Here is a 25,619-nt window from a genome sequence, read left to right on the forward strand (position 1 = left end):
GAACTTATGGGCAGGGGTCTCTTGTGACATGGAGCTGTAGATACATCTGGTAGGGGAGAGGTGAGTAGTCTTCATGAGTAGACAAAAGGTAACTTGCAATTTACTGGATGCCACACGTGGGTACTTACGGTACACAAAGTCACTGGATAAAGTGAAACTCTCCCAAAAGTGGGAGTGATGGAGTAGTGGGGCTGAAGGATAGCCAGGAGAAAGTCACTATCACTTATTAAGGTTCTTTTTTGAGTCAGGGCCTGTGCCAGGTGCTCTATTACTTCCCTTAACTCTTTTTTTTTTTAAATTAATTAATTAATTAGGCTGTGTCGGGTCTTACTTGCGGCACACAGGATCTTTCTTGCAGCATGCGGGATCTTTCATTGAGGCACATGGGCTTACTTGCCCCGCGGCATGTGTGACAGTTCCCCGACCAGGGATCGAACCCGTGTGCCCTGCATTGGAAGGCGGATTCTTAACCACTGAACCACCAGGGAAGTCCCACTACCCTTAACTCTTGATAGCAACTCTTGGTTACACTGATTCCCATTTACAGATTAAGAAAGTGAGATTAACAGGTAGAGACCAAGTTAAGAAGGAAATTATTCTTTCTTCCCTCCTGCACGACATGCCCTTGTTTTGGTGGTCCAAAACTCATGCACAAATTACTAGTCCCATCGTTCAATTCCTTATATGTGAACTAAGGAATCGAAGAGCCATTTAAAACCATTCTTAGCTCACAGGCCCTATAAATATCGGCGGCATGCAGATTTGACCCCTGGGATGCAGTTTGCAGACTTCTGTGCTAGGGCTTTCAATTGAGGCCCTGGTGTGTTCAACAGGCTTCCTTCCCCGGTAGGTCCTGAACTGTGTTCTTGTCTCATCAGCAGTGTGAGCCTGACGACAACTCCTCTCTGCTTTTCAGAGGTTTTCAGCCTTTTAGCCTCTGCTCTGAACAGTTTCAAAACTGCAGTTATCTTGATGGGAAAACCGACCTTGTGTTTGATGACCCTCAAGTCTCCAATACTGTCACTCTAGCTTCATGAGATGGCCCAGAGCTCTGCCGGTTTCTCTGTTCACCAGCAGCAGCCCTGATTCTCGTCCTGCATTCAGAATAGGCACATGCTACAAACAAAAAGGTGGTTGCAAACATCAGTTTACCTCTCAAATCTCCCCTCTCTAGAATCTTAGCCCCTAAGTTAGTCCTCATTGTTTCAGTAGCTTTCTGATGCTTTTAAGTAAAGCATTTTAATTTTTAAATGTAAAAATTTTACATTTTTATCTGGCTTTTCTCATTGTTCTCAGCAGGACTGCAGGTCTGCAGCATTGCTACCTGAAAAGCATAAGCTTTGCTTTCAAATAATTTAAAAATAGTATATTAAAGCTAAATATATTCAAATTCATTCACAACACTATTTCCAAAAATTTGCGTTATTTTTTTTTTGCACTGAAAAACCTTCCTATGATTCTTAGAATTTAAAGGCAAAAAAGCACTGTCTAGAGTGGTATAGGTTGAGATGTCTAAGTATCCTTAATCTTGTAATATTTTAAGAACATTTAAATTTTGAGATGATATATTCAATATGATTGAAAATTTTAAAAGTATAAAAGAACATATAGAGAAAAGTCATTCTTCCACTCCTGTCTCCCAGCCACCCAGTTTCTCTCCCTGCTGGCAACACTGTTTATCTCTTAAATATATATTTCTCTTCTTTGGATAAATGGTTGCACACTATGTACACTACTCTACATCTTGTATTTTTTGTTTAACTCTATATCTTATAGTTCTTTTTGTATCAGTAAAGTGGGTTTTTTGCTTAATTGCTGTATAGTATTCTATTTTACCATCATTTATTTAGTGTTTCTTGATATGATTAAGGTTGTTTCTAAGCTTATTACAAACAATGCCAAACAAAAATGTTTTATGCATGCCATTCTACATATATGTGAAAACAGCTTTAAGAAATTCCTAGAGGTAGATTGCCAAGGTTACCTCTCTAGGGCTTTAAAAGTTTCTATACATACCAAGCAACATATAAGAGTGCCTATTTACCCACATGCTTGCCGAGACTGGGGGAAAAAAAAAAACCCCAAAACAAAACACCTTTACTAATCTGAAGGGTGGAAAAATGTATGAGTATTAGTATAAGTGATATTATGCATCTTTTCACACATTTAAGAGCCACTTATATTTCCTTTCCTGGGAACTATGTTTCTTGGGGAAATAAACTTCTAATTTTCCTTTTGGGTTGTTGGTCTTTTTCTAAAAGTATTGGCAGACACTTTATGTAAAGGAAATAAGCTCTTTGTGATGAGTTGTATCTATTTCTTCGCAAGTTTGCCATGTCTTCCAATTTTCCTTTATGGTAGTTTTTGTTATGCAGAACTTTTTATTTTCATGTGTTAATTTTTATTTTTAACTGTGAAAAACACATAGTCCATTTCAATTTTTAACAATTATTTTAATTTTCAGATTCTCAACCTCTGCGTAGTTTTAGCACTCCCTGAGAAATTAAACACACTCATATCCCTTCCATAAAAATGGGAGGAAAGTATCAGTAAATTCTAATGACTGACACAAAACATTTACTAGTTTCTCACAAAAATGCATACGTGGTAGTATCAGAAGGACTAATTGAGAAATTATCTTATGGGCTTCCCTGGTGGCACAGTGGTTGAGAGTCCGCCTGCCGATGCAGGGGACGTGGGTTTGTGCCCCGGTCCGGGAGGATCCCACATGTCGCGGAGCGGCCGGGCCCGTGAGCCATGGTCGCTGAGCCTGCGCGTCTGGAGCCTGTGCTCCGCAACGGGAGAGGCTACAACATTGAGAGGCCCGCATACCGCAAAAAAAAAAAATTATCTTAAAACCAACTTTAGTCAGGAAGACTTCTTCACAGACAAATGAGTGGTTATATATGTAAATCCTAAATACATTACACTATTTTCCCCCCTTTTTGGTCATGGACTATTCCAGGAAGATTTAATTATATAACTTTTAATTTGCAGAGTCACTAAAATGTAAAGCAAAATTGGTCTTAAAAAATATTGGTTTGATGAAAAGATATATTTTAGACAAATTTGGTTAGTTTCTAACTACATTTCAGCACAATCATTACTCAGGGGACAATCACTTTTGAGAAAAGGCAAACTAAAATTTAAATCAGCATCAGAATTCTACCCATAATTACCCAATCAATATTGAAGTAGACGCCATCAAGTATGCAAAGATTACAGAATTTCAGTTACAAAATTTGGAGGAAAAAAATCTTAATTATGTATAAAAACACTGACAAATTTAAGCTAGCATTATTAGCTCTAGGACAGTTCACTGCATTATTACCTTAAAAGGATGGCTAACTAGATATCAGCAGCAATGCTGTTAAAACAGTTGTTTGCTCAAAGTTGTTCCTATTAATGAAACAAAAGATTAATAGTCTCCAAGTTAAATTTCACAAAATGAAATCGCAGCCTTCTGATTTAACTTTCAGGGGCAAGACAGAGCAAAACCCAAATATCATACTTTCTATTTTTGTCCATAAACACAAATAAAAGTCAGTATCAATACAAAGGTTAACATAAGGAAATAAAAACATGATTAGTCAGGTTCTACAACATAGGATACTGTGACATAACTCTCCTACAGTAAATTCCCCCCCCCTCCACTTTTTTGGAATAGCAGATTAGATAGTATGGTATGAAAAGCTGTTAAAACCCAAATGTTTTCTGTGCCATCTAGCAAAGAAAGCACGAGGAAGAATACTTTGCCAAACTACACCTGCTACTCCAGCCTGGACCCAGTTGTCTGATCATCCACTCAGTTTCAAGGCCTCCAAATTGTCAATCTACCCCACTCAGCCTCATCCCAAGCTTAGCTACTTTTGCATCAAGAGTCTAGTTTCCTTTCTGTCAACTAAGTCCTAATTTTCCAGAAAACTCTGATTTTTCTGCTTTCACGTTGATCCTAACCCATTTTAAGTCAAAAAAAAAAAAATGCTGTAATACTTAAAGTAATTGAAGTGGACATGGAAATTAGATTACTTTAGTGTTATGAAAGATGGACTTCAAGTGCTCTGCAAATATATGGGAAAGTTGCAAGAAAACTTAGATTCTAAACCCTGCCTGGATTCCTTAGCTACTTGGTAGATTATAATGTTGCTTTGATTACTAGTCAGTACAAAAAGGTGCGTGAAGGCCACAAAACACGCGTATGGGGGGAAATGCATGGAAATGAAGATTTCTTGGGAGTTGGCCAAGGCATTTTTATATCCGTAAGGACTGTCAACTTAAATTTAGTACACCAGTGATTAAAAAAGGAAAGGAGTGGGACTCTTGCTTACAACCGAGTTTGGCAGAAACACATTTGTATATTCCTCCCCTGTTATCACACCGTCCTTTAATTAAGGACAGTGAGTATGCCCACGGAGCAGAATTAATGAAAAATTTAAAAAGAATCTATGATAGAGAGCTTCACTAGATTATACAACACTCCCCTTACCCAAGCACTACTTTGTGTATCTCTGAAACATCTGAAAAATACTTTTCTGTGACTTACTAGGCTGTAGGGAATGAGGAGTTTTAGATACATTACAATTATCTCTAGTAGAATTTGTTATCTTTCTTCCATTAACTGAACGTTTCAACTGGATCTTAAAAGAAGGTTGCCAATTTTCATTTTTTGAGCCTCTCCTAGGTTTTGGATGCTCTAGATTAGTCTGTCTTTTGAAGTTTCTATCTTTGGAATTCTTCCTTTGTTCCTTTAGTAATCTGTCTGGAGGTGAGGATGTAGCACGTAACTGATATTCATCTGGGGATCCTTTCTGCCGGTTTGGCCTCATCTGTTCTTGATCCACCTCTTTCTGAAGCTGTAGTGCTAATAACCTGTCCTGTTCTTCTTGTTTATGTCTCTCAAAAAGTAGACATTCCAAATCTATCAGTTTTTGGGTAAAGTTGATTTCTGTTTCTTCTTGGTCTGAGGAAGCTTTGGGGAACATTTTTCTTCTTTTTGCAGAAAAGCATGGATCCCTGACTGCTTCAGACAAAGATTCCTGGTTTTTTCTTTTGGAGATATCTTTACTGATCAGTAGGTGAGACTCTTCATTTTCTGTCTCAACTGTGTTATTTCTAATTATCTGTGTCATATCTGATACAGTGCACCGACTCTCTGTTTTGCCACAAGGCTTAACTGCAGCTTCTCCAGAGTAGGGAACTCTGGCTTCAGGTCCCTCATGATTTATGACACACAACTCTTTTTCATGATTGCTTGGTCTTGTTTTGACTTTTCCTTCAAGGCACCATTCTTTACCATTGGCACATAACTGAGGCATAGGTGACTCCACTGAAGATTGTGCACCTTGTTCATGAACTTCAAGGCATATCTGAGGAGAAAGTGTTGGCATATCTTCCTCAATTTCTGTGTCTTGCCATGTAGGGCTCTTCACATCACTGCTGTCAGTTTCCTGTAGAGAACAGAAAAACACTGAGTGAACCAGGGGAAAACATCAAGTCGTAATACATAAGTCTAATTACACTGATACCAAAGCTGAGTTGTCACTATAAGGTAATTATTATTATTACTAATAAGATATATTAATTCTTAATAGTATTTTTATTCTGTGTGCCAATTTAGATTAAGGTATTTCTTCATTTTCACTCCCATGAAGACCTACAGTTTAAAATCCACAAACTAGTTCTATATATGGCCAGGAGCTGGCACCATGACTTGATTTCTCATCTTACAAACTTCCTCTAGCGCAGGGATTTTTAATCCCTTTTTGTGTCACAAACCCTCCTCCTTTTGGCATTTTTGTGAAGCTTACAGACCTCTTTGAGAATAATATTTTTAAACATAACAATAAATACATAGGGGGACTTCCCTGGTGGCTCAGTGGTTAAGAATCCGCCTACCAATGCAGGGGACATGGGTTTGAGCCCTGATCTGGGAAGATCCCACATGCCGCGAAACAACTAAGCCTGTGCGCCACAACTACTAAAGCCTACGCGCCTAGAGTCCGTGCTCTGCAACAAGAGAAGCCACTGCAATGAGAAGCTCACATACCGCAACAGAGAGGAGCCCTCACTGGTTGCAACTAGAGAAAGTCTGCGTGCAGCAACAAAGACCCAACACAGCCAAAAATAAATACATACATACGGAACAATTTATATTGCAACACAATTATTAAAATCTTACAATTTATGATGTAATAATGCATATCTATTAATACATTAAATAATAAGATCTAGTGGCAAGTCTAATAATTTGTAACACTGAAGGAGGGATGAGTATAAACGATATTTCAAGAGATCTGCAACAAATGTAATGTGATTAAAAACCAGTGTTATCTATTGGTGACAAAGTCCCAGGTACTGTTAACAGTATTATGGTTTACTGGTTTGCTGCCTACATTCATAACTAAAGGAAATGCCAAAATGAGAGGTCAGGTGGAAGTAAAGATAAACTTTTCCTTATATCTAGGCTCATATGTACTCTGTGGATTCTACCCACAGACCTTAGGTTAAGAACCCTTGCTTTAGCCAGTATAATTCTTCTCACTTACAGGTCTTGGGTAAGTTAAGACCTAGGATTAGTTTTGACCATGAGAAAGCCTTAAGAAGAAAGGTTTCGGTACTTCCCTGGTGGCGCAGTGGTTAAGACTGCACGCTCCCAATGCAGGAGGCCCGGGTTCGATTCCTGGTTAGGGAACTAGATCCCACATGCATGCTGCAACTAAGGAGCCAGCGAGCCGCAACTAAGGCATGCTGCAACTAAGACCTAGCGCAACCAACCAACCAACCAAATAAATGAAATAAATAAAAAAGAAAGGCTTCAATGAGAACTTGCTTCAAAACAAAAATTCCTCCTTGTTTGCGATCTTAACTCTGTTCTTTTACCTACTTTGCTTTGCATTTATCATTCCTCATAAGATTTTTTATGAACCAATGTAGTTTGGATTGGACAAATTCTAGGTTGCTTACCTAGTTTTGCTGTGAATATTAACACCAGGATAGGAAAAAAAAATCCCAGCCTACAATGCCTCTCCCATCAATCCTTAGTTCCAGCATAAGCCAGACCATCTGGACTTGAATTCTCCCTCTAATACCTCTACTTAAGGGACACTGAGCAATTCTCTTGCCTCTGCATGCCTCAGTTTTCTCAACTATAATTGGGCACAAGAAGGGTACCTTATAGAGTTGGTGGCTGTGATGAAGATTAAAGAAAATAAATACATTATTTGGCACATAAACGTCCATTAAGTGTTAGGTGCTATAAAACCACCTAGCTAAACTGAAAAAAGTTTAGGAACCTGTGAGTAAAGGGCTAATAAAACTTCTATGTAGGAAACTGACCTTGGTGTCAGCTGGCTTCTCCTAGTTCTATTTTCCTGGAAGCCTGATACAGGTGAAATGTCACCTGTGTTACTAGGCCACATAGCTTATGGTAAAAATGACCCTTACTGGTGAACTGCATCTGTACTAGGAGAACTAGGAGTGATCTATAAATACCTTGCAGGAAGCCAAAGCTCAGGCCTTCTGTAAGTGACTTACAACTCTTTGACTGGCTGTGTTCCTTCCCAAGACCCCTGGAAGCCACACCCATGAGTTGTTACAGTAAATAATTTACTCTTATGGGGCATGGGACTTCTAAGTCTGGGTGGTTACTACACTCCTCTGCATGGTCTCACTTCCAGGCCATCACTTAGGAGCTCTGCAGTGAGGACTCTTGCTGAACAGATACGCCCGATGTCTGATGCTACCCTACTAGCACGCTTTGTTTACCATTGTGTAATCCTTTAAGTGAAGCTGGTACCAGGGGTAGCCTATTTAGTTTTGTGAGTCTGATGATCTCAGTCAGGGATGTACAAACTACAGCCCATGGACCAAATTCAGCCTGGTGCTTGTTTTTGTACAGTTTTACTGGAACAAAGACAAGCTCATTTGTTTATATATCGTTATGGATGCTTTCAAATGACAACAGCATCATTGAACAGTTGTGACTGAGACCATTTGGGCCACAAAGCCTAAAATATTTACTATCTGGCTCTTTAGAGAAAAGGTCTGCTGACTCCTAGCCTAAGTGAGCCTAAGGTGACTAAGAAAGGTTGTTCCATTTACTATAGTGACTTAAAAAAAGTTAGGAAACTGCAAGTATTAACATTCTATAGCATTAATAAAACTGCCAAGCCAAGAACATCTTTAGCATCCACATACCTTAGACATGGAGTCTTCCCTGTCTTCTTGTACAACTTCAGACTGTGATGCTGACCAAGGCTGAGATTTAGGTGACAAATACCTTAAAAAAAAAAAAAAGTTTGCCAAAATTTGAATGCTTTGAAACACAAGTGGCATGTATCCAACATAATAAAGCCAGATTAGCTATTTATGCTGAAGGCTGTCTGGCTTGCTGCTTGGCTGATTTATCAGAAAGAGTGTAATTCATCTCCCTGTCTCAGGTATTTTGGTCTATTTCTGGAGCAAAACTTAGAAGTCTGAGTATTGATATATTTTAGTGAAAAACAGCAGAAAAGGAAGTAAAAGTCAAATCTAAATTATTCCTTAATTCTCAAAAGAATTTAAACGGGTAGGTACTAGCATCAAAACAACGTAAGACTGTATACAGTCTTCCCCAAAGTAATGGAACTGACATTTCAAGTCAGGAGAAGGAATATGTTAGTTTCTTTTTAATGCCAGTAATTCTACATTTTTTATCTCTATTTGAAAAATGGTCTATGATTAGATTCTTTACCATTTTGGTATAGAGATTTTATTATATACATATTTTATATCAACTATCTACTTAGAGATATAAAAGATTTATCAATGTATCAGCATAAGAGCACATCTCTAAATATCTAAGCATCTTTAATAGGCTGTTTGCCACTAAAAATATTAAGTCTGTAATATAATGGAAAACATAAAAGAAATGGGAATAAAAGGACAGGTTATAAGAGGTTAGGTATATTTTTTAAATATTTTTTTTTGGATTTTGTTAAAAAAAATCCAAACACATACAACTCTGCTCAAAAATGGCACAAATGTTGGCTGTCTTCAAGTGGTGGTAACTTTGGGTGATTTTCAAAGAGCAGCTAGCTTTTATAATTAAAGAAAACAATGGAAAAATGTCTGATTGCAAATATGTAAAATCATAAGTTCCATTGTCCAAAGCACCAACGTGTAGCATATAACATTAAAAGATCTCATATAAAGAATAAATATCCCTTATAGACAAAATAGTATCCAAACCGCATATTTAGTTGCATCAACCTAAATATTTACTCTGAGAACTTATGAGAATAAGAACTACCTCTCAGTTGATAAAACAGGAGTCCAGGTTTAGTCTCATTTTAATTTTGTTTCCCAAAGCTGAAGAATTCCTTCTGCCAATGTTAGATATTAGTAACCAAGTATATTAAAACCAACATAGAATTATTACAGCTTAATAGTTGTTCAGAAATCCATAAGCAGAAAACAGAACAAAGTGTGATCAGATACCCATCTAACATAATTGGTGAAGATTTGTGAACTCTCTGGGATATTGTTTATTTATAATAACCAAGTAATATATGAATACATGTAGGAAATATGTGTCATCATCCCTTTCCATTCCTATTTGCTTCCTCATATGTAACCAATTTTTTAAAAAATTATTTCTATATACTGCATACTATCTTTTTTTAAAGCTATCATATTCTTTTGTGATTTCCTTTTTTCACTTATGTCTTATAGATCTTTATAAAAAACTATATACATAGGCCTACCTCATAAAAACAAATAGTTTACAAGAAAATAGTTACAAAATATATGTAAGGGGTGGTGGTAGTGGTGATGTAATTAATTGGGCGATTGGGATTGACATGTATACACTAATGTGTATAAAATTGATGACTAATACATCACAGTTACAGGGAGGGAGATACTGACTGGGAAAGGATACGAGTGAACCTTTTGGAAACAGTCTGTATCTTAATCTGGAGTGTGGTTTATACATATGTAAAAATTCTCCAGAAGTTACATTTAACATTAATATATATATACTTTAAAAAGTTTTAAAATCTTATATTATCATAAAAACCCGTACACTTATCACTCAGTTTAAGGGGAAAAAAATCACTGATTTTAAAATTCTTTATGGGGCCTTCTCTTTGTGCCCCAGCTGACAGGCTACAACTATCCTAAGATGCTCTTATCTCTTGCTTTTATTTATTTATTTTTCCCTTGGTCTATTTTATTTTTATTGGGGTATAGTTGTTTTATAATGTGTTAGTCTTATGTCTTGCTTTTAAAAATAGTCTTAACACACACTAGTACCCCTAAACACTTTATTGCTTAGTACTGCATGATTTCTGAACTTTACGTATATGGAATCATACTACATGTACCTTTCCACAAGTTGACTTCTTCACATGCCTTCCTGAATCAGGCATGTTTTCCTTAGCCAGAATTCATTTTCATTGCTGGAAAGTAACAGTATTCTGGTCTACTGTTGGATATGTGGGTGCTTCTGGCTCTTTACTGTTACTAATAGTACTGCTGGGAACATTCCTGCACATGTCTTCTGGGGTTTTAGTGTCTACACTCCAGTCATAGAGCATCAACCTTTTACACTCCCACCTATAGTTTAAGTGCTTCTTATCCTCTAGGATACTTAATATTGCCAGAAAGTTTAATTTTCCAATAGGGTGAGTATGAAATGTTACCTCATCATTATTTTGTTGCTGTTTTAATTGAGGTGCAATTGACATATGACATTATATTAGTATCAGGTATACAACATAATAATTCAATATTTGTATACGTGAAATGACCTCACTGTAATTTTTAAAAAATCCTATTGAAGTATAGTTGATTTACAATGTGCTAATGTGTTAATTTCTGCTGTACAGCAAAGTGGTTCAGTTATACAGATATATATATATATTCTTTTCCATCACGGTTTATCACAGGATATTGAATGTAGTTCCCTGTGATCCAAGTAGGACCTTGTTCACCCATCCTATACATAATAGTTTGCATCTGCTAATCCCAAACTCCCAATCCTTCCCTTCCCCACCCACCCTCCCCCTTGACAACCGCAAGTCTGTTCTCTATGTCTGCCTCACTGTAATTTAAATTGAAATTTCCTTGATTACTAATAAAGTTCAATCTTTTCACATGTTTTGGCCTTCAGCTTTCGTGTTCTGTGGTGTCAAAAGTTTTTGCCTCTTTTTCTGTAGTTCTGTCTTTTTCTCACAAATAGGTGGGTATTCTTTAATAATAAACTTTTTCCAGTAAATAAGTTGAAATATCTTCTTTTAGAGGGCAGCTTATCTTTTCATTCCCTAAAGGTATTTTGATAAAGACATTTTAAATCTTATTATAGTCTATTTGGTTTGCTCCTTAAAGCATCCCTCTCTACAGATATCCTCCTTTGTTATCTTCCTAAAGATTTATTTTATGTATATATGTATATATTTACATATTTGCTTGCTTACTTATTTACGCATGCTGCGCTGCACGGCTTGCTGGATCTTAGTTCCCGGACCAGGGATTGAACTCGGCAGTGAAAGTGCCGAGCCCTAACCACGGGACCGCCAGGGAATTCCCTTGTCTTTTTAATAGGTCTTTAATTCGCCTTAATTTTTATAGATAGTATGAATAGAGGTCCAAGCTAATTTTCCCCACATATTATCCACTGTCCCACAGGCATTTATTGACAAGCACCTCCTTTCCCCACTGACCAGCAACGATGACTACTGTGTTGGTTACCCAAAGTACCCCAAAACTTAGTGGCTTAAACCAACAAACATTATCTCATAGTTTCTGAGGGTCAGGAATTCAAGAGAAGCTTAGCAGGGTAGTTCTGGCTCAGGATTTTCATGAGGGTCCAGTCAAGATGTTGGTCAGTCATCTGGTCAGTAGCCTGACTGAGGCTAGAGGATCACCCTCCAACAAGGCTCATGCACAAAGGCTATTCTGGAGGTCTCACTTCCTTACTGGTTGTTGGCAGAAGGCCCCAGTTCCTTACCATGTGGGACTTTCCATAGGGCTGCTCACAACATGACAGCTAACTTTCCCAGAGCAAATAATCCAAAAGAGAAAAGTCACTTTAGGACTTAGTCTCTGAAGTGTACAATGTCCCCCTCTCTGAAGTGTACAATGTCCCTTCTGGTAATTCTATGTGTATACTTAAGTCCAGCTCACATTCAAGGGGAGGGGAATTAGGCTCAGCCTTCTGAAGGGAGAAATATCAAAGATTTGTGAACATATTTTAAAAACACCAAAGCTAGGGCTTCCCTGGTGGCGCAGTGGTTGAGAGTTCGCCTGCCGATGCAGGGGACACGGGTTCATGCCCCGGTCCAGGAAGATCCCACATGCCGCAGAGCGGCTGGGCCCGTGAGCTATGGCCGCTGGGCCTGCGCGTCCGAAGCCTGTGCTCCGCGGCGGGAGAGGCCACAACAGTGAGAGGCCCGCGTACCGCAAATAAATAAATAAATTAATTAATTAAATAACCATTTTAAAGCGTACATTTAGTACATTTACAAAGTTGTGCAACCATCACTTCTATCTAGTTTGTTGTTTATTTTTAAGAATTCTTTATATATTCCAGAGACTAGACCTTATCTGTTTTTAACTTTGTGTACCTTTAACCCACCAGTTTCTCCAATTTCTACTTTTAAATTCATCAGTTTATTCTTATATTTCTAGTAAAGTTTTATCTTTATATATTTCAAAATATATATTTAGATTCATGAGTTATATCCTTTATGCAGAATAGTATTATATCAATATGAAATATCCCTGCTTTTCTTTTAATGGTTTTTCTCGACTTCTACTTTGCATTATATCAGGCATTAACAATATTGATGTTACACGTCTATTTCTTCTTTTAATAGCAACCACCTCATTTAATGCTGCCCTCTTCCCATCTATCTCCATCTCCCTGTCCCAAATTTCCACCATCTAAAATCCTAAATTTCTATGAATTTTGAAAGGAAGCAAATTACTTGCACATACCCAGCTGAATCAAAGGCCCTTACATGTTTTTGAAGTCTAGATTGTAGTTGATAAACTTTTTCAACTATGAATTACTATGGAAAAGCTTATATCCTCATAGAGTCATCAACTCTTCCTGCTGCTAAGAGGGGCACTCTGGGGCAACTAAATTCACTCCACTGTTGACTACCTGACTCATGTTTTTTGTACAGTGGGGAAGAAATGTAATATATAAACTGGGAAAAAGAGGGTGGGGTAATGATCTAGATGCCAAACTGTAAACTCCTTCAATGAGGATGACCTTATATGGAACTAGATTCTCACTTGAATCTAAATCAAGAGAAAAAGGAAATGGGAACAACATGGAAATCCTGAGCAATGAAGATAAAAAAAGGTTTCACATCCCTCTTCATGCTAGCCAGGAATCTAAGCTATGTGAGCATCTCTTTTATTTTCACTTTACATCAACCTCAGACCATCTGGAGGGTTTTCATGCAGAGCTGATAGGCCAAATTTTGATATAGCAGTAAACTATATTCACTTACTTCTGAATATCTCCAGTGTTCGTTTGTTTGTTCTTACTTTTCTTCTGTGACTTGGTTGTGACTGGATCAGATTTTTCAGAATTCAAGGGCGAAGCCAAGATACTTCCCTCACAGAAATTGTTCTTCAACAGCAGAAAAAGCATAAAACAATTTTAAAATAAAATAAGCTATTAATCAATTCAGAATCCACAATAGAACTTTTCAGGAATTATTAAATTCTATATATCCTTTGAATAATACTGACCATGAAAAAAATTAATATAAACAAGATAAAGTTTATCTAAGTTGGTCTAAATTGCATTTTTACTCTATATTATAAACACAAAGAGCATGATGGTACTAACCTCATTAGCTGATAATTTCTGCTAACTTTTCTAATGAATAATTTCATATTTATAACTACCGTAATCTGTAGGGAAAAATTCAGAGCTGTGGCTATACCTGGTATAAAATTTATTTTACGTTAAATAATTTAATTTGGGGATTTAAGGGCATACCAATAAATATCATCAATATTTACTTGCTATCTCATGGCAGTCTCATAAGTTTCTTACTACACTATTGGAAAAATTAATATACTTGGTGGTGGTAGACATCTGGCCTAGGACGACCAAACTTTTACAAGTAAATGAAAAACTATTTTAAAGTATCAGTAGATCTGCTCTTATAAGCCCATGTGAAAACACGAAGAATTAAAACAATAACTCTTGAAAGACAAAGTTGACCCCAGATTTTCCTCTCTGATATATTTTCTCTCCTATCCCATTTGTTATTCTATTGATCTATGTCTTTTTTTTTTTTTCTTGGCCACGCTGTGCAGCTTACAGGATCTTAGTCCCCAACCAGGGATTGAACCCAGGGCCACGGCAGTGAAAGTGCCAAGTCCTAACCACTGGACTGCCAGGGAAGTTCCATGGTCTATGTCTTTTATTTAATTTCTCAATTGTGTACTGCTCCAAAGCTATTCCACTTAAATTTTAAAAGGAAATATATTTTTTAAAAGGGCATATAGGGCTTCCCTGGTGGCGCAGTGGTTAAGAGTCCGCCTGCCAATGCAGGGGACACGGGTTCGGGCCCCGGTCCGGGAAGATCCCACATGCCGCGGAGCGGCTGGGCCTGTGAGCTATGGCCGCTGAGCCTGCGCATCCGGAGCCTGTGCTCCGCAATGGGAGAGGCCACAACAGTGAAAGGCCCGCGTACCACAAAAAAAAAAAAAAAAAAGGGGCATATAATCTAAAACTTGGGTATATTATTATGAATGGCAGGCCTCTCAAAAATGGGGGAAAAAAACCACAACCCAATTCTGGATATACTTCATTTTGGTAAGTATATTTTAAGATATTTGTTGTTTGAAAGCAGAGGAATTGTTTTTAGAGGCTCTCAAACCTGAATGTACATCAGACTTCCCTAGATGCCTCTGGGAGTGGTATTCCCTAAATCCCATCCCCAGAGATTCAGTATTTTAAAAGAACTACAAGTGATTCTGCCAGGTTCTTTCAAATCACTGGGTCCCACTGTATCCTTTGGTCTTACAGTATGTGTTTTATCATCCTTTCTTTAATTCATTGTCCCCTGGGCAGTAATTTAACTACAGCAAGATAACAAAATCCAGGTTTAATATGTTATTTAAGAATTTAGGGACTTCCCTGGTGGTCCAGGGAAGCACAGTTAAGACTGTGCTTGCACTGCAGGGGACACTGGTTTGATTCCTGGTTGGGGAACTAAGATCCTGCAAGCCACACAGCGTGGTCAGGGAAAAAAAAGAAGTTAAAAAAAAATTTAATGTGCTTCAATTTCAAAAAGTGATCTGCATCCATACAATGGAATATTTTGCCACTCTTACAAAAGAATTATACACTATATGTAGTAATATAATAGGAAAAATCTCTAAGAAATAGCGAGTGAAAAAGGTCAGGAGAAAAACAGTGTGATTCACACATCCTTTTTAGGTAAAAAAAAAAAAAAGTTATAAGAAACTGTTAATAGTGCTAACTAACCTTTGGGGAAAAAGACTGATGTAATGGAATAGGAATAGGAGTGGAGAAGTTGGGGGGGGGGGCGGGCGGGGAATGGAGCTTTCATTTTCCACTGAATAGCTTTCCTGCATAACTGAATTTACTAACAACATACAAAAATGTTTTTTTTAAAGCATACTTGGATTAGAGCAAATATATAACAGTATGCCAAAAAAGTTTTGCTTTAAGTAGAGCAAATATGTCAGGAATAGTTTCTAGTTATGGTGAATGCTTCCTTTTTTAGATTGTTCAAACTCACATAGTCAAAGCAATAGGAATGTAAATACTTCAAAGTTCTTTCTTAAAACTTACAATATTAAGGCTTAGCTTTCTTGCCAGCTCTTCATCGCTTTTCAGTTGTTCTTCCATCTCTCTTTGCCTTTTTTCTGCCTGTCTCTTTTCCTCTTCTTCTTCCTCTGCCAGTAATCTCTGTATGTATTCTTCACTGGCTTTGTTTTCTTCTTCCTCATTGGCTCGTCGCTCTGCCTCCACCTTAAAAATGATTAATAAAGAACAATCCTTCTCTGAACTTTTTAGTATACTTGCAATATTTCTTTCTTTTTTTAAAGATTTAATTTTATTTATTTTTGGCTGTGTTGGGTCTTCGTTGCTGTGTGTGGGCTTTCTCTAGTTGTGGCGAGGGGGGGCTACTCTTTGTCATGGTGTGCAGGCTTCTCCTGTTGTGGAGCACGCGTTCTAGGCATGTGGCCTCAGTAGTTGTGGCTTGCGGGCTCTAGAGCGCAGGCTCAGTAGTTGTGGCGCACAGGCTTTGTTGCTCCACAGGATGTGGGATCTTCCCAGACTAGGGATCGAACCTGCGTCCCCTGCATTGGCAGGTGGATTCTTTCCCTCTCAAACACCCGGGAAGTCCCAATATTTCTTAATAAGAATAGAAAAATTAAAAAAAAAAGAACAAATTGGCAGGAATTAAAATTTCTCAAATGAAGTACAAATCTGGAGAGGCAAGTTCCTGTAGAATAGTTCAGGAAGTCTCCTTCAGGAAGCCTTCCCCAGTCAGTCCAATGAAACCTTGATCAAAGTCTCATCCTTCCACATTTCGGTCCTTATCACATTTTCCATTACACTGTCACACATTTCTGGAAGTCTTTCTAGGTGATACTTTTCCTCAGTTAACAGAAGGCCATGTTCTGACTAATTTTGGCATAGGTTTCTGAACTAAACCCTATCAAGGGAATGGAAATGATAAAAACTGACTTAAACCAAACAGTGTCCTTCCCTGAAGTTGGGATGAATCCCCAAACACGGTGGGCAGGGGTGAATAGTTGCTGAAGAAACAACCACAATGGTCATTATATGATTTACAGATGAGGAAAGACACAGAAAAGCTTTCCTAGATCAGAAAGTGATCTAACTTTCTTTTCTTAGCTCAGTAACTGGCAGCGGGGAGACTCAAACTCAGCATCTAGGACCTAAGGCCATGCTTGTGGGCATCTGAACTATACTTCCTGGAAGAAATAATGTAACAACTACTTTAGCCATCTAAAGAATTTGACTCAAGAATAAGTCCTTGACCCAATTCAAGTGAAGGTGACATGAGTAAAGGTTTGTTAAGGAACTTTTAAGTCTTCTTGCTCTTAAAGGAAAGCCACTGGAAGAGACAGCTGGTTCTTCCTCTGCATACTGTTGTATATGCACCTGAGGTTCAGAAATGTGCAGCTACCTTGTTATTAGCCTGAGGATAAAGCCAGCTGACAGAAGTTAGCAAAGAAATGGAACTAGAGCTCTGGATGAAACCGACCCTGAAGCCCCTATTAACCTCTGGAATTCCAGTGAATTACAATTTTCTGTCACCTGTACTCAAAAGCATCCTGAAAAAACCTGTTCTCACTATACTGTTGTAAAGATTAAATTACTCCTTACTTAAGGAACTTCCCTGGCGGTGCAATGGTTAGGAATCCGCCTGCCAATGCAGGGGACACGGGTTCGATCCCTGGTCTGGGAAGATGCCACATGCCACAGAGCAACTAAGCCCGTGTGCCACAACTACAGAGCCTGCGCTCTAGAGCCCGCATGCCCTAGAGCCCGAGCACTGCAACTACTGAAGCCTGCACGCCTAGAGCCCATGCTCCACCACAAGAGAAGCCTGAAAACCACGAGGAAGAGTAGCTTCTGCTCGCCACAACTAGAGAAAGCACGTGCGTAGCAAAGAAGACCCGACGCAGCCAAAAAATAAATAAATAAAACCCTTACTTAAGAACATCGTCTAGACAATATGCTGACAATTAACTATCATAATTATTTACTAGTTCTTCTAGAGCTCTCATGGTCTAATACAGTAGCCACTAGCTACATGTGGCTACTGAGTAGTTGAAATGTGACTAGTCCAAATTGAGATGTATTATAAGTACAAAATACACAATTGCACACTAAATAAGAATAAAAGTCAATACTTTCTATGCTGATTACATAATATTTTAGATATACGGGATTAAATAAAATATACATAAAAATTAATTTCATCATTTTTTAAAATACTTTTTAAAAATATTTATTTATTTTGGGCTGCGTTGGGTCTTCGTTGTTGCACGTGGACCTTCTCTAGTTGTGGCGAGCGGGAGCTACTCTTCATTACGGTGCGTGGGCTTCTCGTTGTGGTGGCTTCTCTTGTGGCGGAACATGAGCTCTAGGGTGCATGGGTTTCAGTAGTTGCGGCACATGGGCCCAGTAGTTGTGGCTCGCGGGCTCTAGAGCACAGGCTCAGCAGTTGTGGCACACGGGCTTAGTTGCTCTGCGGCATGTGGGATCTTCCCAGACCAGGACTTGAACCCATGTCCCCTGCGTCAGCAGGCAGATTCTTAACCACTGCACCACCAGGGAAGCCCCTCATCTGATTTTTTTTTTTTAATCTTTAAAAAATGTGGCTAATAGAAAATTTTAAATGATATATGAACCCACACCATATTTCTATTGAACAACACTGCTCTACATTAATCAGGGTAGGGGGAGTACTAGGGCTTTCCTAGTACTAGTGAAGTTCAAAGGCCGTAAGCACCACTCCCTCTTTTCATATTTAGGTACTTCACAATTAGCCCTTTATGCTTTCCTCACCTAAATGCATTGTTTGTGCCCCCCAAGCTTCATATATTGAAGCCCTAACTCCCAATGTGATGATATTTGGAGGTGGGGCCTTTGGGAGGTAAGGGTCATAAGGGTGGAGTCCTCATGAAAGGGATTAGTACCCTTAGAAGAAGACACACAAGACAGATGATCTATCTCTCCCTTCCTCTCTCTATCATGTGAGAATACAGTGAGAAGGCAGCTGTCTACAAGCCAGGAAGCAGGCCCTTGCCCAATACCAGATCTCCCAGTACCTTAATCTTGCACTTCCTAGATCCAGAACTGTAAGAACCAATGTTTGTTGTTTAAGTCACCCAGTCTATGGTGTTTTTGATATAGCAGCAGCCTAAATGGACTTAAGACACCCATAATCTACCACCTTTTTCCCATCCTTTATGCTCAAAGCTTCCCGGAAATTAAAAAAATTTCCTTCATACTTAAATGCTTACAGATCACTATCACATAAGAAGAGCATGTATAAATAAATTAAAGCTAGTTTTAAACTATTTTGAACACATATAAAAAAAAGAGCCTTTATAAAGCACATTAAAATTATTAACATTTCAATATATACTATTTATTTACATAAGCACATAATGTAAACACAGCAGAAAAATCTTCCAGAAAAGAGCAACTATTTAGTACTTACCTTGCTTATCTCCTCTTCATATTCTCTTCTTAATTCCCCAGGTTTACTTAATAGGCGAACTGGCTGATAGTCATCAACTGTTTCAGATCAAGAAAGAAAATTATATTATAGGCAACACCGAATTCTATGGCTAACTTTGATCTTCCACTAAACCTATATTAATATAAAAATGCAAAATTAAAATAAACATACAATTATTAACAGATATAGCAATTTTTTTTAATGGAATTCCATTTTAAAAGAAAGGCCAGGACTTCCCTGGTAGTGCAGTGGTTAAGAATCTGCCTGCCAATGCAGGGTACATGGGTTCGATCCCTGGTCCGGGAAGATGCCACATGCCATGGAGCAACTGAGCCCACGCGCCACAACACACGCCTATAGTCCATGCTCCGCAACAAGAGAAGCCACCACAATGAGAAGCCTGTGCACCACAGCAAAGAGTAGCCCCCACTTGCCGCAACTAGAGGAAGCCCGTGCACAGCAACGAAGACCCAATGCAGCCAAAAAATAAATAAATAAAATTAAAAGAAAAGAAAAGAAAGGAATCTATGTTCCCTGGAATTAACCAAATACAAAAAAAAAAGGTCAGGGACTTCCCTGGTGGTGCAGTGACCAAGAATCTGCGCTCCCAACGCAGGCAGCCCAGGTTTGATTCCTGGTCAGGGAAAAAGTCCACATGCTGCAACTAAGAGTTTGCATGCCACAACTAAAGATCCCGCATGCCACAACTAACACCTGCCTCAGCCAAAAAAATAAATAAATAAATAAATAAATAAAATAAATAAGTATTAAAAAACAAAAAAAGAGGGCTTCCCTGGTGGCGCAGTGGTTGAGAGTCTGCCTGCTGATGCAGGGGACACGGGCTCATGCCCCAGTCCAGGAAGATCCCACATGCCGCGGAGCGGCTGGGCCCGTGAGCCATGGCCGCTGAGCCTGCGCATCCTGAGCCTGTGCTCCGCAACGGGAGAGGCCACAACAGTGAGAGGCCCACGTACCACAAAAAAATAAAAAATAAATAAAGACCAAGGTTTGTGGCAAAGGATCCTTTAAAAAAAAAAGAGAGAGAGGCCAGAGGTTTTCTGGTTCAAAATGGCACATGAACACATATACTTCGCTTTTTCTCTAGAAGCCATTAACATAACAATAAAGTAAGTTTTAAAAAGTAATTCTACAATAATAGCAAACACATATTTCTCAAAAAAGGTGTATATAAATGGCCCACAAGCACATGAAAAGATGCTCAACATCACTAGTCATCAGGCAAATCAAAACCACAAAGAAATACACTTTGTACCCATTAGAGTGGCTACTATAAAACAAACAAAATAACAAGCATTGGCAAGGAGATGAAACTGCAATCCTTGTGCACTGTCAGTGGAAGTGTAAAATGGTATAGCTGCTATAGAAAACAGTATGGCGGTTGCTCAAAAAACTAAACATAGAAATACCGTGTGATCCAGCATTTCCACTTTTAGATACATATCCAAAAGATCTGAAAGTAGGGTATCAAACAGATACTTATACACCATGTCATAGCCAGCATTATTCACAACAGCCAAATGGTGTAAGTAACCCAAGTGTCCATCAACATGAATGGATAAATAAAATACGGTAAATACATACAATAGAATATTATTCAGTTGTATAAAAGAATGAAATTCTGACACATGCTACAACACGGATGAACCCTGAAGACACCATGCTAAGTGAAAGAAATCAGACACAAAAGCATAAATACCTACTTTGTCCTCTACTTATATTAGGTACCCAGAGTAATCAAGTTTGACAGAAAGTGGAATGATGGTTGCCAGGGGTTAGTTAGAGGAAGGGGGAATTGAGGAGATATTGTTTAACGGGTACAGTTTCAATTGTGTAAGATGAAAAAGTTCTGCAGATGGATGGTGGTGATGGCTGCACACCAATATGATGTTCTTAATGTCACTGAACTGTACACTTAAAAATGGTTAAAATGGGGATTTCCCTGATGGTGCAGTGGTTAAGAATCCGCCTGCCAATGCAGGGGACACGGGTTCGAGCCCTGGTCCGGGAAGATCCCACGTGCTGTGGAGCAACTAAGCCCGTGCGCCACAACTACTGAGCCAGCGCTCTAGAGCCCGTGATCCACAACTACTGAAGCCTGCACGCTCTAGGGCCTGCATGCCACAACTACTGAATCCACATGCTGCAACTACTGAAGCCCACACGCCTAGAGCCCATGCTCCGCAACAAGAGAAGCCACTGCAATGAGAAGCCTGTGCACTGCAACAAAGAGTAGCCCCCGCTCACCACAACTAGAGAAAGCCTGCGCACAGCAACGAAGACCGAACGTAGCCAAAAAACAAAAATGGTAAATTTTATGTTATGTATATTTTTACCACAATAAACAAAACTTGATAAAAAATAAATCACTTTGGGAGTTCCCCGGTGGTCTCGTGATTAGGATTTGGTGCTTTCACTGCCGTGGCCTGGGTTCAATCCCTGGTAGGGGAACTGAGCTCCCAAAAGCCGCGCAAAAAAAAGGAAAAAAGTAAATCACTTTACACATTAGACACAATAAAAAATAGCTAAGATAATTTAGAAAAAGAACAATGAAGAGAGATTTACTGTATTAGATATGAAACACAATTAAGTAGAATTAAATGAAGAAGGCGTGGTACAAGCACAGCCATCAAGAAACAGTTAAAAAAAAAAGAAAATCCCCCAAACAGCTCTGGAAAACAAGCAGACTGTTGTTTGATTAGGTAAACAGTATACAATGAGGATGTATCATTCACCAAGCAGTGTGGTTCCCCAGGAACTTTCAATTCCTGGGGGAAAAAAAGTTAAGATGGCTGTTTTACACAATACTCAGATTGCAGGTGAATTTTAAAAAATTTAATGGAAACTAAAAATGACTGAAGAAAATATAAACGATAAATTCAAAATTTTAAGATAGGGTAGATTTCCTGAATAACAGAAGAAATACCCAAACAATACTTTTATATGATGACAAACATCACAAAGTTAAAAACAACAAACTGGGAGAAATTATTTGCAAATACAGAAATCAATAGACAATTAACATGCAGACTATAACAAGAACTTCTACAGATTAAGAAAAACACACTTCAGTAATGGGCAAATGAAAGGAACATGCAATTTACAGAAGATGCTTAACTACTCACTCTATAGTAAGCAGAGCATTGTAATTAAAAAAAAAAATTGGGGACTTCCCTGGCAGTCCAGTGCTTAAGAGGCTGTGCTTCCACTGCAGGGGGTGCGGGTTTGATCTCTGGTCGGGGAACTAAGACCCCACAAGCCACACGGTGGGGCAAAAAAAAAAAATTTTTTTTAATAGAACTACTGAGATTTTTAATGTTTACTTATTTGTACACAGGTAAATCTAAACTAAGATCAGTAACTTTTTCAACCAAAAACACAACAAATTTAAATTGCCTTAATATGCTTCCAATAATCTAAATGCAGCAATTATTTGCTGTTTCTTAAACAATTTCTAAGAGTATGACAAATCTTAAAAAATCCGTTTTATAGACTAGAAGCGACTATGACAGTCAGTGCCATCTGTTTGACGTACCTCACAACACTCATTTGTGTTAGTTAGCTCTAAAATTTCTCTCGTAAACTACTGAAATTAAATGTTCCCACTGTACTTAATATTGCTTTCTTACGGTGAGTGTTCTTCTTAAGAAGTCAAGATTCACTGAAGGAAATTTATCCCCATATTTTTTATTTTACTCTGAAAGAAAAATCCAAGTTAATTGAAGAACTAAATGTCCAATACTGGACCAAAAATAAAAACAAATAATAAAATCTAACTAGAACAATCAGGCTGTTTATAAAATTATTCTTCCATCCCTCAATTTGACTCCGCTTGCATCATCAAGGAAACAGTTTCTACTCCCAATTAAATTAAATTTGCTCTGTAGTACCAATCTCCCTCTGAAACCTGTAGGAATTATTCTTTGGCTTTTTCTAGCTTCTGGTGGTTTGCCAGCAATCTCTGGTGTTCCTTGGCTTACAGATGCATCACTCCAACCCTCTGTCTTCACATAGTCTTCTCACTGTGTGAATTCACATCATCTTCCTTCTGTGTGTGTGTGTCTGTGTCCAAATTTCCCCTTTTTATGAAGAGACCAGTCATAATAGATTGCAGCCCATCCTAATGACCTTAACTTGATTACCTCTGTAAAGACCTTATTTCCAAATAAGGTCACATTCAGAAGTATTAGAGGTTAGAACTTAAATATATCTTTCTGTTACGTTACATGTAACAATGTGTAATACATCCTCACTGAAAAACTAAAAAACACTACTGAGAGGAATAAAGATCTAAATAAGTAGAGAAATATACTATTTTCATGGGTACGAGGGCTCTATATTGTTAAGATGTCAATTCTCCCCAAATTGATCTATAGATTCAATGCAACCCCAATCAAACTCCCACTAGGCTTTCAGTAGAAACTGACAGGTTGATTTTTAAATTTACATGGAAATAGAAAGGACCTAGAATACTCAAAGCAAACATGAAAAAGAATAATAAAGTTGGAGAACTATTACTGTTATTGACCTAGGTTCTTGGACTCTTTAATCAACAGAAAGTGGTAAGAGGCCAGATGAGAAATTCAGGCAAGCCTTTACTGGGACTTGTGCTACAGCACAAGGGAGCAAGAACAAGTAACAGGTGCCCCCCGTTCGCTCCCCAAGGGGCGCAAGCTGGGTCCTTAGGTGGGGTGAGGGTAGGAGTGGACTGGTGGGTTGGGCCAGAGGGGTGGCTTAGGTGGTCTGCCCACCCCCTTGGTGGTGCTGTGTGCAGGGAGCATGCTATTGCTATTGCTCCTGGCACCTCAAAAGTGGCAGTTGGGTTTTGGCCTTTTTGTGTTTCATTATTCATAATTTGCTCCAAATGCCCATGAATGTAGTTATTATTTTTAGTCCCTTATAGTTTTTGTTTTATTCTGTTGGTTGAGGAGATGTTTGTCCAGGCACAAGCACTCCAGTAAAGGGTCTCATGGCCCAGGTCATCTCATTACCATAAAGCTACAGTAATGAAGACACTGTGATTTAAACATTAGAATCAACAAATCAATCAGTGGTGGGACTTCCCTGGTGGTCCTGTGGTTAAGACTCCATGCTCCCAATGCAGGGGGCCCAGGTTCAATCCCCAGTCAGGGAACTAGATCCCACACACCACAACGAAGATCCAACATGCCCCAACTAAGATCCAGTGCAGCTAAATAAATAAACTAAATAAATATTTTAAAAAAAAGTCAGTGGAATATAGACCCACACTTACAAGAAAAGCTTTTACAAGTGATAAAGGAATAACTAATATTCATAAGGAAAAAATTAACCTCTATCTCATCCACTATTCAAAAATTAATTTGAAATGGACCATAAGCCTAAACATAAAAGCTAAAACTGTAAAGTTTTTAGGGGAAAAAAAGAGGAATATTTTCATATTCCTAGGGTTTTCTTAGATAGGACACAGAAAGTAATAGCCATAAAAGGAAAAGTTTATGAATTAGACTTCATGAAAATTAAAAATTACAGCTCATCAAAAGACACCATTAAGGGGCTTCCCTGGTGGCACAGTGGTTTAGAGTCCGCCTGCCGATGCAGGGGACGCGGGTTCGTGCCCCGGTCCGGGAAGATCCCACATGCCGCGGAGCGCCTGGGCCCGTGAGCCATGGCCGCTGAGCCTGCGCATCCGGAGCTTGTGCTCTGCAACGGGAGAGGCCACAACAGTGAGAGGCCCGCGTACCGCAAAAATAAATAAAATAAATAAAATAAACAAATTTAAAAAAAAAAAAAAAGACACCATTAAGGACTTCCCTGGTGGTGCAGTGGTTAAGAATCCCCCTGCCAATGCAGGGGACACGGGTTCGAGCCCTGGTCCGGGAAGATCCCACATGCCACAGAGCAATGAAGCCCGTGTGCCACAACTACTGAAGCCCGCACTCTAGACCCCGTGAGCCACAACTACTGAGCCCATTCGCCTAGAGCCTCCACCACAAGAGAAGTCACCGCAATGAGAAGCCTCTGCACCACAACAAAAAGTAGCCCCCACTCGCTGCAATGAGAGAAAGCCCGCGTGCAGCAACGAAGACCCAACACAGCCATATATAAATAAAAAATAAATTTATAAAAAAAAAGGAAAGAAAATGAATATGCAAACCACAGACCACAGAAAATATTCACAAAACACATCTGGCAAAGTACTGATACATATCACTACTTAACTCCTACACTCAATAATACAAAGATAAAACTCAAGGGGCAAAAGATTCAAGCAGGCACTTCACAATGGAAGACATACAAATGGCCGGACAATAAAAAATGAAAAAAGATTCAATATCATTAGTTACCTGGGACATG

The 25,619-nt window shown here is 38.7% G+C and overlaps 1 protein-coding gene across 2 annotated transcripts in view; it reads right to left on the reverse strand.

Annotated features, from left to right (window-relative positions):
• Positions 1 to 272: 272 nt before the first annotated feature.
• RNF168 (ring finger protein 168) overlaps positions 273 to 25,619 on the reverse strand; it is a 42,307-nt gene continuing 16,960 nt past the window's right edge. For both annotated transcript variants that reach the window (XM_060298220.1, XM_030859677.3), the window contains exons 3-7: positions 19,245 to 19,321; positions 15,830 to 16,009; positions 13,503 to 13,624; positions 8,197 to 8,278; positions 273 to 5,447 (exon numbers count right to left, since the gene is read on the reverse strand). In XM_060298220.1, coding sequence (XP_060154203.1) covers positions 4,494 to 5,447; positions 8,197 to 8,278; positions 13,503 to 13,624; positions 15,830 to 16,009; positions 19,245 to 19,321 — 1,415 coding nt within the window. In that variant the 3' untranslated portion in view covers positions 273 to 4,493. The remainder of the gene's footprint in view (positions 5,448 to 8,196; positions 8,279 to 13,502; positions 13,625 to 15,829; positions 16,010 to 19,244; positions 19,322 to 25,619) is intronic.

The sequence above is a fragment of the Globicephala melas genome, chromosome 4 (assembly GCF_963455315.2).
Source record: "Globicephala melas chromosome 4, mGloMel1.2, whole genome shotgun sequence".
Taxonomy (NCBI): Eukaryota; Metazoa; Chordata; class Mammalia; order Artiodactyla; family Delphinidae; genus Globicephala; species Globicephala melas.